The sequence below is a fragment of the Natrix helvetica genome (genome assembly GCF_964273705.1).
Source record: "Natrix helvetica genome assembly, chromosome: 1".
NCBI classification, from domain to species: domain Eukaryota; kingdom Metazoa; phylum Chordata; class Lepidosauria; order Squamata; family Natricidae; genus Natrix; species Natrix helvetica.
This window is the reverse complement of record NC_138548.1, coordinates 257801589-257818330: the sequence shown is the minus strand read 5'-3', so window position 1 is coordinate 257818330 and position 16742 is coordinate 257801589. Positions and strand designations below refer to the sequence as shown.

General features: G+C 38.2%; 1 protein-coding gene across 1 annotated transcript in view; it reads left to right on the top strand.

The window, feature by feature from the left end:
- DNAH9 (dynein axonemal heavy chain 9) overlaps positions 1 to 16742 on the top strand; it is a gene marked incomplete at its 5' end in the record, with an annotated part of 234306 nt that overhangs the window by 28739 nt on the left and 188825 nt on the right. Inside the window, 11 exons of the mRNA XM_081938079.1 lie at positions 368 to 609; positions 2557 to 2692; positions 3442 to 3638; positions 3733 to 4157; positions 8703 to 8925; positions 9759 to 9925; positions 10809 to 11679; positions 12227 to 12357; positions 13775 to 13901; positions 15196 to 15348; positions 16325 to 16450. Coding sequence (XP_081794205.1) covers positions 368 to 609; positions 2557 to 2692; positions 3442 to 3638; positions 3733 to 4157; positions 8703 to 8925; positions 9759 to 9925; positions 10809 to 11679; positions 12227 to 12357; positions 13775 to 13901; positions 15196 to 15348; positions 16325 to 16450 — 2798 coding nt within the window. The remainder of the gene's footprint in view (positions 1 to 367; positions 610 to 2556; positions 2693 to 3441; positions 3639 to 3732; positions 4158 to 8702; positions 8926 to 9758; positions 9926 to 10808; positions 11680 to 12226; positions 12358 to 13774; positions 13902 to 15195; positions 15349 to 16324; positions 16451 to 16742) is intronic.

Below are 16742 nucleotides of genomic sequence, written 5' to 3'. Positions count from 1 at the left end.
CTGATGTTGATTCATTTCTGAGTGGCTGGAATAGATGGGTGAGATTCTCTTCCAAAAATGTAAAAAATAGTAATGGTAGTTGACATTAAACGTTGAAGATTGCATAAAAATGAGAGTTGTGTTTTTGGCCTTCTGTATTAGATTATTTTTGCTTTGGCAAAATCACACTGTAGGCTATATTTATGTAGAGGAAAACAGCTCATGTTCGGTAACATTTTCTCGCAATACATTTGTTTCCAAAGGGAACGCCATCTGGCCTTCCAGTAAGAGCACAGCAAGAAATGATTTCCCCCCTCAGTTTTATAGATTGGATGACTTGTCATTGTTAGCTTCTTAAAATGTTCTCCATTGTTGCTTTTATTGGAAGGCCTTTGGGATCGCATTTCACACATGGTTAATAGTGTTCGAAATCTTGAGCAAACGATCCAGAAAACCAAAGACAACATCGAGGAAATTCAGAATATTATGAAATCTTGGGTCTTTCCAGTTTTTGAAAGAAAAGATGGGAAAAAGGAATCTTTGCTGTACTTGAATAATCAGCTTGAGCGACTGAACAAACACTATCAGCTCATTACAGATTCAGGCCACAAGATTCATTTTCTGATTAAGGTATGGTACTGCATATATGGACATAACTAATCTGTTAGAAAGAGTCATCTGCAGGTATTTTGTTCCCATGACTAAAAGTATTAGTTATACACATGAACTGTCTCATCCATGCTCTCACTTTAATATGCATTTATATTAACATTAATATAGTGCAGTGCTTCTCAATTATTTTCTGTCATGCCCCCCCTAAGAAGAAGAAAACATTTCGCGTCCCCCGCGCGACTGTAAATAGTATCATTTGTCTATAAAATTGTTATAAGTACACCTCTGCATAACACTGTATCCCTATTAACGTATAAGAGAATAAAAAAAAAGAAATGTGGATCAATTTACAACAAAGAATAGCTTTATTAACTGTAGCAGAAAAGATTTAAAGGAGCACAGGATTTAAAGGAACACAATATCAAAAAAAACTTTAACCTGCAAAACAAAAATATGTAAAATAATTTGAGCTGAGCCACCCTTTATGGAGCCTCGCGCCCCCCCTGGGAGGCCCGCCCCACTATTTGAGAAGCACTGATATAGTGTCAGGTCAGAAACTGGTAGCTGCTTTCATCATATATACCTGTTTGCATTTAGAACAGTTTGGGAAATAAACCACACCTACAAATCAAGATGTCTCTGATTAAATAGAAAGATTCTGAAATCGTATCTGGTACAGATGTTTCATTATTCTGTGTAGATTGATTTTATTTCATGTATTCACAACAAAACAAAGTATATAAAATATTGAAGTACAAAAAACTACTAAAAATATAAATTTAGAGGAGACAACAAAAAGTCATACTACTCAGAATGAAGAGGAGAAAAAAAAGCTGGTAAATACTTTTTGTATTTCCCTCTTTTTTGTGTATAATATCTTTCTGGTAAATTAGTCTCATTTTAAGACTATGAAAAACTTATTTAATATTCTTTAAAATCCAAGACTGACTTGTTAACATTTTATTTTATTATTTTTTTACCAGAATTTATAAGTTACCTGACTTCAATGCTTTATTCCACATTTCTCGTAAATTGTCAAAATATATCTTAGTAAGATTCCTCAATTGTCAATTGAGATTGTTGGTTTAGCTTCCCAAATACTTCTTCAATTATATTCAGAATTGTAGGGGTTGTCAACATTGCCAAAACATTAGACCCATGTTGGGAAAAGATCAAGTAAAAACATTAAGGTAGGTTTTAGGCAATGTTATTCTTTCTACCCTCCTCAAAAGTCTTCAAGGCATTATTACTAATAAATTACTAATAAAATATCACACCCTTTTTGAGGCAAACATAAAGCAAAAACATTTTCTCCACTATTGTTAAATATGAATCGTTCCAGAAAATCAACTCAAATAGAACCTTTATTATGGTCAAAGACCAGCATAATTCAGAGAATCAATTGATGAAGAGAACAAAGGTCAAACTTAAAATCCTCTTCTCACAAACATCCAAATATGTCTTGCTGCCATGTTTGGAAGATAATAATTCTAAATAAAATTGAACCAGGTTTTCAAAGGATAGTCAGTAGAAGAACTGGAAAGATGCTGGTGGCATGAGGGCAAAAGATTCTTAGGAAGAAGATCTGAGATCCACTTAACATCTTCCGATAAAAGATTAGACAGCAAGTGATAAAAGAATGTACTGAAATATTTGAGCATTGGTATTAGGTACAGTTAATGATGATCTGGACTAATAGTTCCTATTCTTTCCTTTATGCAAACTGAAGCATCATTCTCAAACACTTTTCAGGCCACTAAATGTGGCACTTGTAGACTCCATAGGACATATGATATCTATGGTCATACCAGAATGTATGATTCCCTCAAGCGATATCTGCTAGATTAAAAGAAATATATTGAAAAAGTAAAAGGGAATACGAGGTAGTACTGTTTCTACCTTTCCAATTAGTGCTGAGACAAGTTCAAAGCACATGACTTTTGATTATGATTTCTTTATATTTAGGAAAATTTAAGACTCTTTGAAGCAGATCCATCTTCTGATGTATGGAAAGCTTATTTGGAGCATGTAGATGAGACCATTCTGGATGGATTCTTTAATGTCATTGAATGTTCGCTTAAATATCTTTTGGAAAATACAGGTGAATTTGTCCTTCTAGACCAGACTCATTTCTGATTTATTTTGGGGGTGGTTATTTCATTATTGTTGTTTCTCTTGTGGAGGCAGAGAGAATATTGGAGCTTCATGTTCTAATCCAGATGAAGTATGCAGAATTAGGATTACAAGAGATCTGGGCTGTGATAACAAGATTTATCCCCTTTGTAGCTGGATTTATTTTGTTGTGATTAGAAATAAGAGTTTAAAGTCAAAGGTATGTTTTCCCTCCACAAAAGTATGCCAACGTCTATGTCTATTCATTTAATGCAGTGTAGAGGATATAGAGAAATGGCCTTGGAGAATAGGAGAAAAATCTGCTACCAAAGCAATGGTGAGATAAGCGGGTCTTCAGCCTGGGCCAAGAAATTAGCTTGAAAAGAATCTCAGACAAGTCTTGTCCTAGTTTCCACGAAGATAAAGTGAACATTCAGACTTCTGTTAACTATAGCTGTTACAATAAAAGTAGTCCTGATTTACACTGCCTTGTGGACCGTAGACCTTGTACTGGTTGACCTTGTACTGCTGACATGCTGCTTGCTTCATCTGTGTTAGGCTACAGTTCCTAGACTTTATAGCCAGCACAGCCTTTGGTTGGACTGGCTGAGAACACTAAAAACAGCAATCCAAGTTATCTGAAGTGTGCCAAACTGTGGAAAGTGGTAGTAGTGTTTCACTGCAGAGGTGGGAAGGAACTGTCAGCAGACCAATTACATCTGCCTTCTTATCCAACAGATTCCAACGCAGGTCATGCTCCTCTTTTCAAAGTGCAGCTGGAGTTGTCTGTCCCTGAGATGATATTTCGTCCTTCTCTGGATGCTAGTGCCAGCGATGGTTTCTATGATATCATTGAAGGGCTTGTCAATAAGATTTACCGGGTCTCTTCCCTGGTACCAAGGCTTGCAGATCACAGCACATTTCCTCATTATCAGGTTTGATGCTTGGTGGCCATAATCCTATATTTTATGTGAATCTATGCCTGCACTCTTCTGTTTAGTTCAGGGTTGTATTTCTATCTCTGGATAGGCTGACATGGAGGAGATGTCTGACCTTACTGACATGCGCCAAAGCTTAATGGGACGTGTCCAGAAGATGATCTCAGCTTGTTGTGACTATCGCAAGTCCTTTGACCATTACTCCTATCTCTACGTGGATGACAGAAAGGAATTCTTACGTCAGTTCCTCTTATATGGCCACGTTCTCACTGCAGAGGAGATAGAAGTCCATGCAGAGGAAGGAGTCCCAGAGACCCCTCCAACACTTCAGCAGTTCAGAGGGCAAATAGACTCTTATGAGAGGGTCTATGAAGAAGTGAGCCACCTGGAACCAGTCTGTGTGCTTGACAGCTGGATGAAAGTGGATGCCCGTTCCTTCAAAGCATCTCTTCTGGGTGTAATTAAAAAATGGAGTTTCATGTTCAAGCAGCATCTCATTGATCACGTGACTCACAGGTACCGCTACTTTTCTTGCTCCTCTTGGGCCTCTTGTGTCAAGTAGAAAATGTGGTTAAAAAAGGAATAGATAAACATCTAGACCCAAAGCTTCTTTTTTGTGGCTCTCCAGGGTACATCAACACAATTTTTAAATTGCTGGCATTGTGGTTTCCCTCTTTTTTCAGGTAGGAAACAAGTAGGTTCAGTAGATATGAATTGTATGAAAGAATGGTGGCGTTTATGAAAAAGTCCAAGAATTCCCTCAATAGCTTGTAGTTTGGCCCATTTTCCCTCATTGTAACACCAGCTGCTTGTTCATGCGTATGTTACAAAACTTGACCCAGGAGAGATCAGTTTGATGTTCTATGAATCACAGTGTTTATCTTCTTCAGGATCCTGTTGAACGTCATTTTTCTGGAACTCAATTTAAAATTACCATACATGTAATGTTCTCAATCAGACTTCTTTAATTCACCACCATTTTTCATTTGTCTGTTTTTAAAAATGTCCTTGAATTCCTTCAAACCAGCTCTTCTATTCCCACATGGAATGAGCTGTGCTTATTTGTTTGGCTTTGAGTCAGTTTCAGATCTTACTTCAATGATCTTTTACATGAGCCTTGTACATATAGCAAATGCCTATTTGCTGGAGTGATTTCTACGTGGGGGAAATTAAAATTCACATATGATTGGAACAATTAGTACAATTAATACCCACACTAACAAATAATGAGAAGAATTAGTTCAGGCAATTACAATTACTACAATTCCAAAGATATATATATACGAGGAAAAAGAAACTACGGGGAAACAATTATACATTTTCCAAAGGGGGAAAACTGTTTAATTAGCATGACCAATGCCTAATACACGGACAGCGTGCTGATTCTAAATATTCTAAATATTAAAAGGTTTTAATTTCACCAAAAATAAAGAAGGGAATATAACGTGTACTAATTATGGGTTGGAAGATTTTATTAAGGAAACATCAGAGGCTGATGTGCAGATTGTGCAGACTAGGGAATGTTTTATTAGTGGTAAAATTGAAAGGTTAAATAGAAAAGTAGAACAGTATCAGTTGATTATTACTTTTCTCAAAGAAGATAGCATAAAAGAATTTATTCAGTAGACAGTAACAGTAGACTGGAACTGATGCATACAAACTACCTTTAGATCAAGATAGGAAAGTTCAAATCTTTGGGATTGATTAGCCATTGTTTGTCACAGCTTTGCAGGTCTTTCACCTCCAGAATCACAGTAATTACTAAGTGCTACTATGCACTTAACTGAATCTCATATTTTCTAAACTATGCCAGCTGGAGCTCTTCCGAAAGTTAGGTCTGATTATGGAAATTGTAATCTTACTCTGTAATCTAATGATCTGGGGAGCATTAGCTTGATGGATTCTTTGCTAGTTTTTTTCTTTTTTCCTTTCTTGTAATTGCCTCATCCTATGCATAATTTTGTGATCTGAAGGGATAAGCAATGTCACCATTAAATGTCTTCAATGATGGTTTAAAGTCCCTTCTATTTTTGTGTACTCCCATGGTTATGCTTTAAATGTCATGACTAATTGTTCCAGCAAAACAATAATCAAATGACAATGACTGAATCCTTGTTGAAGGGATTACAGTACAGCAATCTCTGTGAGGTCTTGTGGGATATAGCTGGAAATATTATGCCATAATTGTAGTTGATTCTTGGAGAATGTGAGGGACACTAATTATATTTCCAAATTATGAGCAGAGCATAGAATCATAAAAAATATGAAATGAGAAGGCCTGATTATTCCCAAGAGAAGATCATGTCATAGTTTTTCAAGTAATGAGGAACTTCAGGAGTTCTGTAGACTTACTGGCAATTTGTCCTACTTATATTAACATTGAATACATACATTTAACATGTTCTGGATTTCACATTTCTTCAAGAGTGGAGAAGAATGAGCCCAAGGAATATTGCAAGCAGTTGTCCATTTCTTTTAGGAAAAAAAATAAACATATCAAATATATTTTCAAAAATGGGATCTTTTTTTCTGAGTAGAAGGGATTCATTTTGTCAAATCAATTATTTACAGTTTGTTCGGTGCAAAAAAAGAAGAAGCTCAAGCTGCTATTCTTTCTTTAGAATGGGAAAAGAACCACATAGTCCTTTTGTGTCCATGTGGTTTAAAGAGAGAACTATTTACTGCTGTGGCTTTCCAGCAGTGGGCATTTCATCATGTATTACTTCTGAATTGGAGGCTGGGACTCCACCTCTATAGCCTGGCTAAGGGCTGATGAGCTAATAGCCAAAAAAACAGGATCACGTATAACAGTGATGGCTAAGCTTTTCGGCACTGAGTGCCCAAAGCACACACACAGATCGTCAAAATGCAATGGCTCCTGCCCTGTGCATGCTCATGTGCCCATGCCTCTGCGCATGCATGCAAATTCCTCGCATATTCAGCTCACCCCTGTGCATGTGAGCACGCCCCCCTCATGCGCCCCACCCCCAGAGCATGCGCAGCAGAGACCTGAAGACCAGATGGCTGGTGGGAGGTGAGCCTGCATGTGCGGTGGTGCTGAGCTGGGACGACAGAGAGGGGGCTTTGCATGCCGCCTCTGGCACATAGGTGCCATAGGTTCGCCATCATGGAGATATAGCTTTTAAAGTTATGTTTAGATGGCATAACAGAGATCATTGTTTAACACTTACCATTAGAAAACTAGTTCTCACATACCTTACTAAAAGGTACAGTATATCAAGTTTCCTGGATCCATCTCTCCATTACAAATGAAGTTTGAATTCAGATTTATTTCAGGGCCAAACCATATTTAGGACTAGCCTGATGGCTGATAGACAGACTGCTGTTGGTGGGGGCATACATTTCTCAAACGATTCATGGGCATGCCTAGTACCTATAATGCTAATCTCTATATTTTATAATCCCTCTTTTCTACTTTATCATAGATAGATGCCAATTAAAAGAAATAATGTATTTTTTCCTCCTTCCATTCAATTGTGTCCAGTTCTCAGAGACTGCCTGGACAAGTCCCTGCAGTTTTCTTGACAAGGTTTTTCAAAGTGGTTTGCCACTTCCTAGGGCTGAGAGAAAATGCCTGGTCCAAGGTCACCCAGGTCGCTTTGTGCCTGGACCAGTATTTACAATCTCCCAGTTTCTAGTCTGATGCCTTAGCTTGTACACCCAGATAAACATTACTTAATAATGAGCCTTGCAAAAAAGGTGCATCTTATCTGCTCTTATTAGGGATAGACACTGTCTCTGTCTCTGTCTCTCCGAGTGTTTCTTTATGAATCTTTCAGCTGTTAAGATCTGCCCCTTTTGAAAATTCCCCTGCTTGAAAAATGAATTTTCTAACCTTCAGAAAAGGGCCTTCTCTTGTCCACATCTCAAGCTATTGGTCGTATTTCACCACAAGAGATGTGGACAAGAGAAGGCCCTTTTCTGAAGGTTAGAAAATTCATTTTTCAAGCAGGGGCATTTTCAAAAGGGGCAGATCTTAACAGCTGAAAGATTCATAAAGAGACACACAGAGAGACAGAGACAGAGACAGAGACAGAGAGAGAGAGAGAGAGAGAGAGAGAGAGAGAGACCCTTAGATATGCAAATCCTAAGTGGTTTAGGGTTTACAAAGTCTAATAGCAAGAATTTAAGTTAACATTTTAGGAACTCTCAGAGGGCAAACTCCTCTGGAGTCACTGTTCAGGATCAGTCCTGGGCAGATGCAGTGCTGGGCAAAATGACCTCTGCTAAGTCAGAATCACTACCCTGGCCCAAGGAATAAAGATGGCAGCAATCTCTCTAGAACAGGGATGTCAAATTCACAGCCTGTGGGCCGGATATGTCACGCACTGGCCACATCCAGTTTAGTGAAGGGGAAAAAGTCGTGATACGTCACGTGAGAACGCCATGATGATGTGAGTTTGACACCCCTGCTCCAGAACTTTAAATCATATACAAGCAGGTAACAAGAGAGTAATTTGGACTTCTCCTAGTCCCTTGGGCAGGTAATCCTGGGCAAATGTTGCTACAAGCAATGGCTACTAAAATATACCTTATTTACTTACCTTTGTTGAAAGCAATCTGGAATCCAATAGTTCTACACTTCTTTCAATTACCCTAAGACCCAAGGACTGCACCCATTTCTTTCTCCATATTTTACCTATGGTTGTGATGAAAAAGATAGAAAAAGTTTCAATTTCAAAAAAGAGAAAAGATGCTGTGGGCAACCTGCCTTCCCTATTTGTCCTAGCCCTTATTAGGCAACTGGGCTTTGGAAATTGACAGCTCATTTGTCATGCATGTTCTCTCTCTCTCTCCCCCCACTCCAAGATTTAGGATTGCATTGCTGCCTTTTTCTTTTGTTCAGGTGATTTGCTGAGTAGGAGCCCTTATAATTTGTCAGCCTGGTTGGGTCTTCTTCTTCTTTCTTTTTCTTTTCTTTTTTGCGAAGGTAAACCTTTTTCCATTTATTTGCTTGAAGGATGATAGATTTTGTTATCACATTTATTGTTCTCAACATATTGTTTTTTTCTGTGATTGTTTCCTCTGCTCTGCCTTTAGTTTGTCTGACCTTGAGGAGTTTGCAAAGATTGCTGAGACGGGTTTGAACAAAAAGCTGGAGAAAGGAGATTATGAAGGTTTGGTGGAAGTTATGGGTCAACTGATGGCTGTTAAAGATAGACAGTCCAGCACCGATGAGATGTTTGAGCCCTTGAAACAAACTATTGAATTATTGAAGAATTATGAGCAAGAATTGCCTGGGGATGTCTATAGGCAACTGGAGGTGGGTGAAATCCTAGATGCAAATAAGTGAACATAGCAAAAACTCACTGACTGATTTAAAGACACTATTCTCTTCCAGAGAAGAAAGGGTCATGGAATCCTTGACCCTCCCCAAGAGCAGTAATGGAGCTAAGAAGATATAATCAGTGTCAGGATGAGAGATGTCAGTGTATACAGTGTAAATTACTCTGAGTTTTCTAAAGTGGAGTAGACATCTCAATCTGGGTGATAATCTTTATGAGACATTTGCATGTCTCATAATGATAAAACAGCTTGTCCCAAACAAGTTCTCACAAGGTGAGTTAGGACTGGGTTTTTACATTCCTGGCAAACATTGCCAATGGATGCTGTAGCCCTAATAACTGCATTACATAGTATTTCAATTGCATTGAGAAGAAAATTGGGCTACACAACCAGATTTTCATCCCTTTAACTGCTTTTCTTCTTCTAAAATGGCAGTTTGAAGTTATTTTTTGTAGACATAATTATTTAAAAACATGTCACATTTATTCTGTTTAAAGACCTCTCCTTTGTTTGTTACTAATCTGATAACATGCATTAAGATCATGACACAGAAATATAAATTGTAGGATAAAGAGGAAGACAGTGAGGGGCACTGAAGACCATGAAAAATTATTCCCTCCTTCTTAATAGGATGCAAAATGTAGATTTTCCCCCGATTAAAAAAAAACAAAGGGAAACAATATTTAGTGAAGAAAACATATAACTAGCAAAGTACCTAAGCAGCGTGGTCCCTCTTTTAGAAACCAAATATCTTATTTTATTTTTTTTAGCAACCAGCATAATTTTATTTATTTATTTTTTTGCTTCCAGGAACTGCCAGAAAAATGGAACAATGTGAAGAAGTTGGCCATAAATATGAAACAGCAGGTGGCTCCCTTGCAGGCAAATGAAGTGGCCATACTTCGCAGGAAGTGTGCTCTGTTTGATGTAGAGCAGAATAAATTCAGAGAAAGATTTCGCCAAGAAGCGCCTTTCAGGTGAGGGCAAATCACTCCTGTGAAGCAATGGAAGTCTTGTGGGTTTATCGAAGGTAGCATATATTTATCTGGTGATAAGATAGAGAGATCAAATCATCTGTATAATGGGGAGGCCCATTTATTTGGCTTGTCCTTTGCACTGGAATCAGTATCCTCTTATTGCCATTCTTGTGTTCTCAATGCCAAATAGCAAGAGAAGGTTAAAACAGTTACCTTTTTTAAAAGCATCTTTCCATATCTATCATTGAAAGAACAGGCATGTGGTGTCTTTTTGCTCCTGGCATGGGTATTGCTGATATCTTACCTTTTATTTGCCATTACGCTATGCTTGCACTTCTGATGCATTGGTCTTGGCTTTTTCCTTGCCTGGTGTGAAAAACTTAAATGATGTTGTCACCTCAGCTTGACCCAACTCTCTCCTGAAATTTCCTGGTCAGTTAATTGCTAAAAAGCTACTCTTCTGGCCTTTGTCCTCTGGGTTTTGCTACACAGTTCATCTTACCTAAGGATGCAGAATTCTGAAAGAGATCCCAGCCTGCAATTTTTATAGACAGCTTTCTGGGGTTGAAATTTAATACGTTTTGTTGCCTGTTGTCTTTTATTAGTACCCTTCCCCCAAGTGCAAAGTTTATGGTTCCGAAATTGTTTTGAAACAACATTCAGGAAAGATATGAGTAGGTGCAACAAGCCAGACTAAAGTGTGAGGTGGAAGGCAAACGACACTTGTTTATATTTCTTCCCTATGCAGTTGAACATACCATATTCTTTAATTTCCACTTGTTCCAATTTTACAACCTAGTCATTAATGTTTAGCATTTAATTGCATTTGTAAGGGGAAAAAGTACACAAAACTGATTGAACTGAGTTAAAACTTGCTTCCTAGATTTGATGCAACAAACCCTTATGAAATGCTAGATGCATCCCACACAGAGCTACAGCAAATGGAATATACCATGACCTCAATTTATAAATCAGGAGATTTATTTGAAGTCAATGTTCCGGACTACAAGCAGCTCAAGCAGTGCCGAAAGGAAATGTGCATTCTTAAAGAACTCTGGGATATGATCTCCATAGTGCTCTCCAGCATGAATGAATGGGAAGCTACAAAATGGATTGATATCAACGTTGAAAATATGGAACTGGAATGCAAAAAGTTTGCCAAAAGCATCCGGAACTTGGATAAAGAAATGAGAGCTTGGGATGCTTTCTCAGGATTGGACAACAAAGTGAAAAACATCCTGACCTCCTTGAGGGCAGTGTCAGAACTGCAAAATCCTGCCATCCGGGAGAGACATTGGAATCAATTGATGCAAGCCACAGGCGTGTACTTCACAATGGATGCAGACACCACCTTGGCAGACCTGCTCAAACTTAACTTGCATAATTTTGAAGATGAAGTGCGGAGCATCGTTGACAAAGCCGTGAAAGAAATGAGCATGGAGAAAGTTGTGAAGGAACTGAAAACAACCTGGGCCAGCATGGAGTTTCAGTATGAACCTCATCCACGCACAAATGTCCCGTTGTTGAAATCTGATGAAGAGCTCATTGAGACACTTGAAGACAACCAGGTGCAGTTACAAAACTTAATGACATCCAAATACATTGCTTTTTTCTTAGAGGAAGTGTCTTCCTGGCAGAGGAAGCTGTCTACGGCAGACTCGGTCATTTCCATCTGGTTTGAAGTTCAACGGAGCTGGTCTCACCTAGAAAGCATATTTATTGGGTCAGAAGATATCCGGGCGCAACTTCCTGAGGTAAAAAAAAAAATCACCATTCCCTTTTTATGGGAAATACCACATAACTGTCAGAGAGCAATTATTAGAAATCTTGGAATTGTAGTGCTAATAAATCTGTGCAGCTCCATACTGAGGAAAGCAATTCAGTTCCCAGGATTACAATTCTTTAGGGGAAACCGTGACAGTGAAAACAATGTGAGTGATTTTAAATATTTAATGTAGGCAGCTCTGCTGGATAAGATGGCCTAAGTAAAGGATGCAAATATACCGTGATAAGAAGTTGCTTGAGCTCTTGCAAAGGATAAAATGGCTGATGCACAGAGTTTGCTAAATAAATGGTCATTGCTTATCTTGTAATTTCCAGACTATAATTTATTGTGTTTTCTGTAGCTATAAGTCTGAGGTGGCTGGGTTATGTTTGGAGAGGAATTCCTCATTTTGATTTGCATCCTGTTGCATATTCGGGATAAGGCACTGCTTAAAAGATTTGAATGTGTAATAATAAAAAATACCTTTGAGAGACAGGCGCAAGAAATCGGTAAGACTCATGTCTTCTCATTTATAGGATTCCAAACGTTTTGAGGGAATTGATGTTGACTTTAAAGAATTGGCTTATGATGCTGAGAAAACCCCAAATGTAATAGAGGCAACTAAGAAGCCACAGCTATATGAGCAACTAGAAAATATTCAAACCAGGTGCGTTGAGATACATATACCTGAATTGTGTGCTCCCCTATTTCTAGGTAGGTAAGGATGGTCCTATTTGTAGTTTCCTTTTCTGAGTGATTAAATCTGTCTTTAAGATAACGTTTCAGTCACTGGAACTGTTCTTTTTATAATATGAGCAGAGTTAATTATGTTCTTCAGTTGCAAACAGAGGTATATGCCCTGTGGCTGTCGGCTTTGAAATGCCCCGAATGAGTAGGCCAGAGCCTCTCCTAAGATTCCAACATTTTGTAAAGGGCAGTATTTGTTTCTCTATTAGATTTAAAATCCCATCTTTTTCTGTAGGAGCTCAAGGCATTGCTCCTTCTGCCTATTTTTCACAACAACCCTGTGGGGAAGATTGGGCTAAGGGAGAGTGACAGGCCCAGTGTCACTTGGTCAGTATCTGTAACTGGGGATAGATTGTCTCCAAGCTCTTAGTCCAACATCATTGTTACCTCTTCTTTATTATTATTCTCTGAATACAAAGAATAATCCCTTTTAATTAACTAATTTTCAACTTAAAGCACAATAGATGTACAGATAGTCCTCACAGTTATGACCATAATGGAGTCTGCCCATCATGTAACTCAGGGGTGTCCAAACTTGGGAACTTTAAGACTTGTGGACTTCAACTCCCAGAATTCCCCAGCCAGCCATGCTGGCTGGCTGGCTGGTGAATTCTGGGAGTTGAAGTCCACAAGTCTTAAAGTTCCCAAGTTTGGACACCCCTGATGTAACTCATACTGGTCATAAAAAGGATTGGTCTTGTGACAAACTGAGTTTATAACCATTTTAGTGCTGGTTGTTAAGCAAATCAGGGTTGTTAAGCCAAACTATGGTGCACTATAAGTATGGTTTTGTTAAAAACCATTTTTTTCCTTTAAAATGCCCCCCCCCTTTTTTTGCAAAGCCATCTTAAAATGTGGTCATGTGACTGCACTTCGGTTGCTCAGCAACCGGGCCACATTTATGGCCATTTGCAGCATCGTATGATCTTGATGGAGTGTGTGTGCACTGTCTTCAACTTTGTGTTGTAAGTACTCCCAGGTAGGTTTGTCTGAACTTCAAATGATTGCTAAACGACCAATTGTAAGTCAAGGACCACCTGTAGTTCTTGTCTTGGCTTCCTTTTTCTTTGACTTTTGCACATACTTCTCCCAAAGCAGACAAACCATTCAAAAGTAGTTCTTGAGTTGGAAAAAATAACGGAACCTTTGTTTTAAAAAGTGAAATGTATTATCACATACAGTAGGCAATGTAAGTGCATAAAAACATTATTTCAATAAATGTGAATGCATTAAGGGTGCAATTGGATAAATGTGTATCAGCATGTTTAGTTTACTTAGACTGCTCTATTTGCCTTTTATTCCATATAGTTATGCTATTTTATGTTTGATTTTGTCAGATTGTCTTTGTGTGAGAAAGCTTTGGCTGAATATTTAGACACCAAACGATTGGCCTTTCCTAGGTTTTACTTTATTTCCTCTGCTGATTTACTCGATATTCTTTCAAATGGCACCAATCCACAGCTGGTAAGTCACCTCCATTGTTTTCCCCCCGTTATAAACATGGCATTTTGGGAAATATGCTGGAATCAGTTCCTCAACACCGGCTATAAGAAGAGCCTGTTTTTTCATTTCTGTGACATTGTCCATAAATCTTCCCTTTCAAGGCATGTTGGATCTTTGAATCCCCACTAGATGGCAGCCTGTACATCTAGTATTTTTCTTTTCCTAAAACTCCATTAAGTCAACATTGGTTTGTAACAGGAGAGAGCAAAGAGGTGAAAAGTTTCCCTGTACAAACCATTGCAGATGAAGAATAGGTATGCCAAGCAAATTGCAGAATACCACATTTTGCTGTATATTTTGTACTGTGCCTGACTTTTCCAGTTGGCTATACATATTGAAAAGTTTGTAAGACACATTGGAAAAGATCATTTGCAGCGGAGAAAAAATAGGGTGGAAAATGAAGCCATTTATTTAAGCATTTGTACCCACTGATATCAGAAGTGCTTACATAGTGGTACCCAAGGGACAATAGCTTTTAATATCAGGCAACTGTTGCCTTCTGGATCTAATTATTTTTGCATATATAAAAATAAAGGAGAGAAGAAGGAAGGTAGGATGATCTTCAGTTGTGCCTTGGATTCACCAGAGCTTTTTCATATGATCCAAGCTTAAATGCATCAGAAGAAGAGAGTAACTCAGTGAAGAATAATGCCTTAAAAAATAATGCCTTCTCTGGTAGAAGCCGGAACATTTTGAATTCTGTCTTTTATTCCTATCTAAAGAAATGTGTTGTAAAATCAAAATAAATATTACGTATGGTGAAATATGGATAAATCTATCAGTTTTGCATTGTTGTCTTGGAGTTTTGTCTACTGATTCCTGGAGAGGATTAACTGTTCAATGATTTCATCTTAGTGGCCCATATATTAAACTAGCAAAGCTTTGAGCGCAATTGAAATATTTAGTTGATGGCAAGTACGAATGTTTATACACAATTTGTCATATGGAGGGAGAGATGCTTTCTACATAAATATATTTTAAGATTGCAGAATTTGTTTTATAAGCTGTTAAGTACCAATTATAGTTGATGGGCGTTCTTTAAAATTTAGATCTTTGAAAATGAAAATTAACTAAGAAAACGGGCTGTAAGTGTAAGTTGTGTTTCTCTTTGATTCAAAGTCTGACAAGAGTAGTCTTAGTGAATATACCAGCAGGAGATGGAAGCTGATATTTCTTTAAGTCCTCATTTGGGCCTAATGTAGTTAAGTTCAGTGTTCCTTGAAATATGAGCAACCTGTCCTAATTCATTTTGTAGGTTCAGCGCCATCTCTCAAAACTTTTTGATAACATGGCCAAAATGAAGTTTGATGTGGATTCTGAGCACAACCCAACCAAGCTGGCTTTAGGGATGTACAGTAAAGATGAAGAGTATGTTGATTTTAGTGAGCCATGTGATTGCAGTGGGCAGGTAAGTAAGTGAGTGTCAAGAAACAAATTGCTTTTGGGAGAGAGTGAGAGAGCAGTAGGTTCCAGTAAGCCACCTGTGACAACAATTCGTGCAGCCTGGAAAACAAAGAGAAAGAAAAGAAATTGTGCTGGGTGGTCAGCATCCTTCTTTGTCAAGTAGGGCAGCCTTTCCAATATGCTATCTGAGTTGATTGTGATGCGAAGGCCTGCGTTTTTATCACTAGGGCTGTATTTTTCTTTCTCATTCATACTTTAATAAATCAGATATTTAAAGATGTAGATACGCGCTGAGGCCAATATATTATAAAACCACATTTAGAGGTGGGGGTAGGGGATAAAGCAAAGTTTAAAATGCTTTAAATAAGTATTTGCTTTAAAAAAATGACATTTCAAAGCAATGATCATACGGGCAACTTAAAACATCACACCACCAATGGTTACTTTGGAGTCTAGCTTTATCTTTAATGGATCCTGAACAACTTAGAGAAGTTCAGTTTCAATTCTTGAGCTGGAGTCAAAAAGCTCCAGGAAGCTTCCTCACCAATTTTCACCTAGCGTACATATATGATGCTCAGAATAGCATAGAATTATCCTTTCCATAAGATGTGGTGGAGTATGCACAATTATGAGATTTTCTACAGAAAATGCTAATCAAGGAGAGGTGCCTGATCTATGGCTCACAAAAGCCCTGGAAATGGACACTAGGCACCTCCAAAAATTGGTACTACGTTATAATATCATATGCAATGAGAGGAGATATTAAATACATGACTGGAGCATAATTATATTTACAATACTTAGTTTTAAAGAAATGGAAATGAAGTCAAATCTAATTTTTGTTCTGACCTCATTTGGAGCGTGGCCTCTGGAAAGATAAATTATAGCTCTCAGTTGGGAAAAAACTTACACAATCCTGCTTCCCAGGGAAGGACTCGTTGTAGATGGCTACTGACTTACTTTTCCACTTTCTTCTCTAGGTGGAGTGCTGGCTGAACTGTGTGTTGGACCGCATGCGGGCCACTGTAAGGCATGAGATGACAGAGGCCGTGGTGGCTTATGAGGAAAAGGCAAGGGAACAGTGGCTGTTTGACTATCCTGCCCAGGTATTGCTTTGCTTCTCCTTCTGGGGAACGATATGTAGAATCTTTTTGTTTTGTTTTTTGAGCAAATGATATTTGCTCCCATTTCCCCCAAGCAAGCCACCTCTAGTCCTGATAAATAGGACTGCTAGTTTTGGATTTCCCAGCCATTTGCTTGCCGCTCTGGATTTAAAATGCCAGCTGCTTTAAGTCCAGCATATATGGAAGAGTGATGGAATAGACAGATATACTCTCTAATATTAAACATTTTTCATCTCTGCTGCATATGGTCGGTCTATCAGTCTTAGTTTAAAGC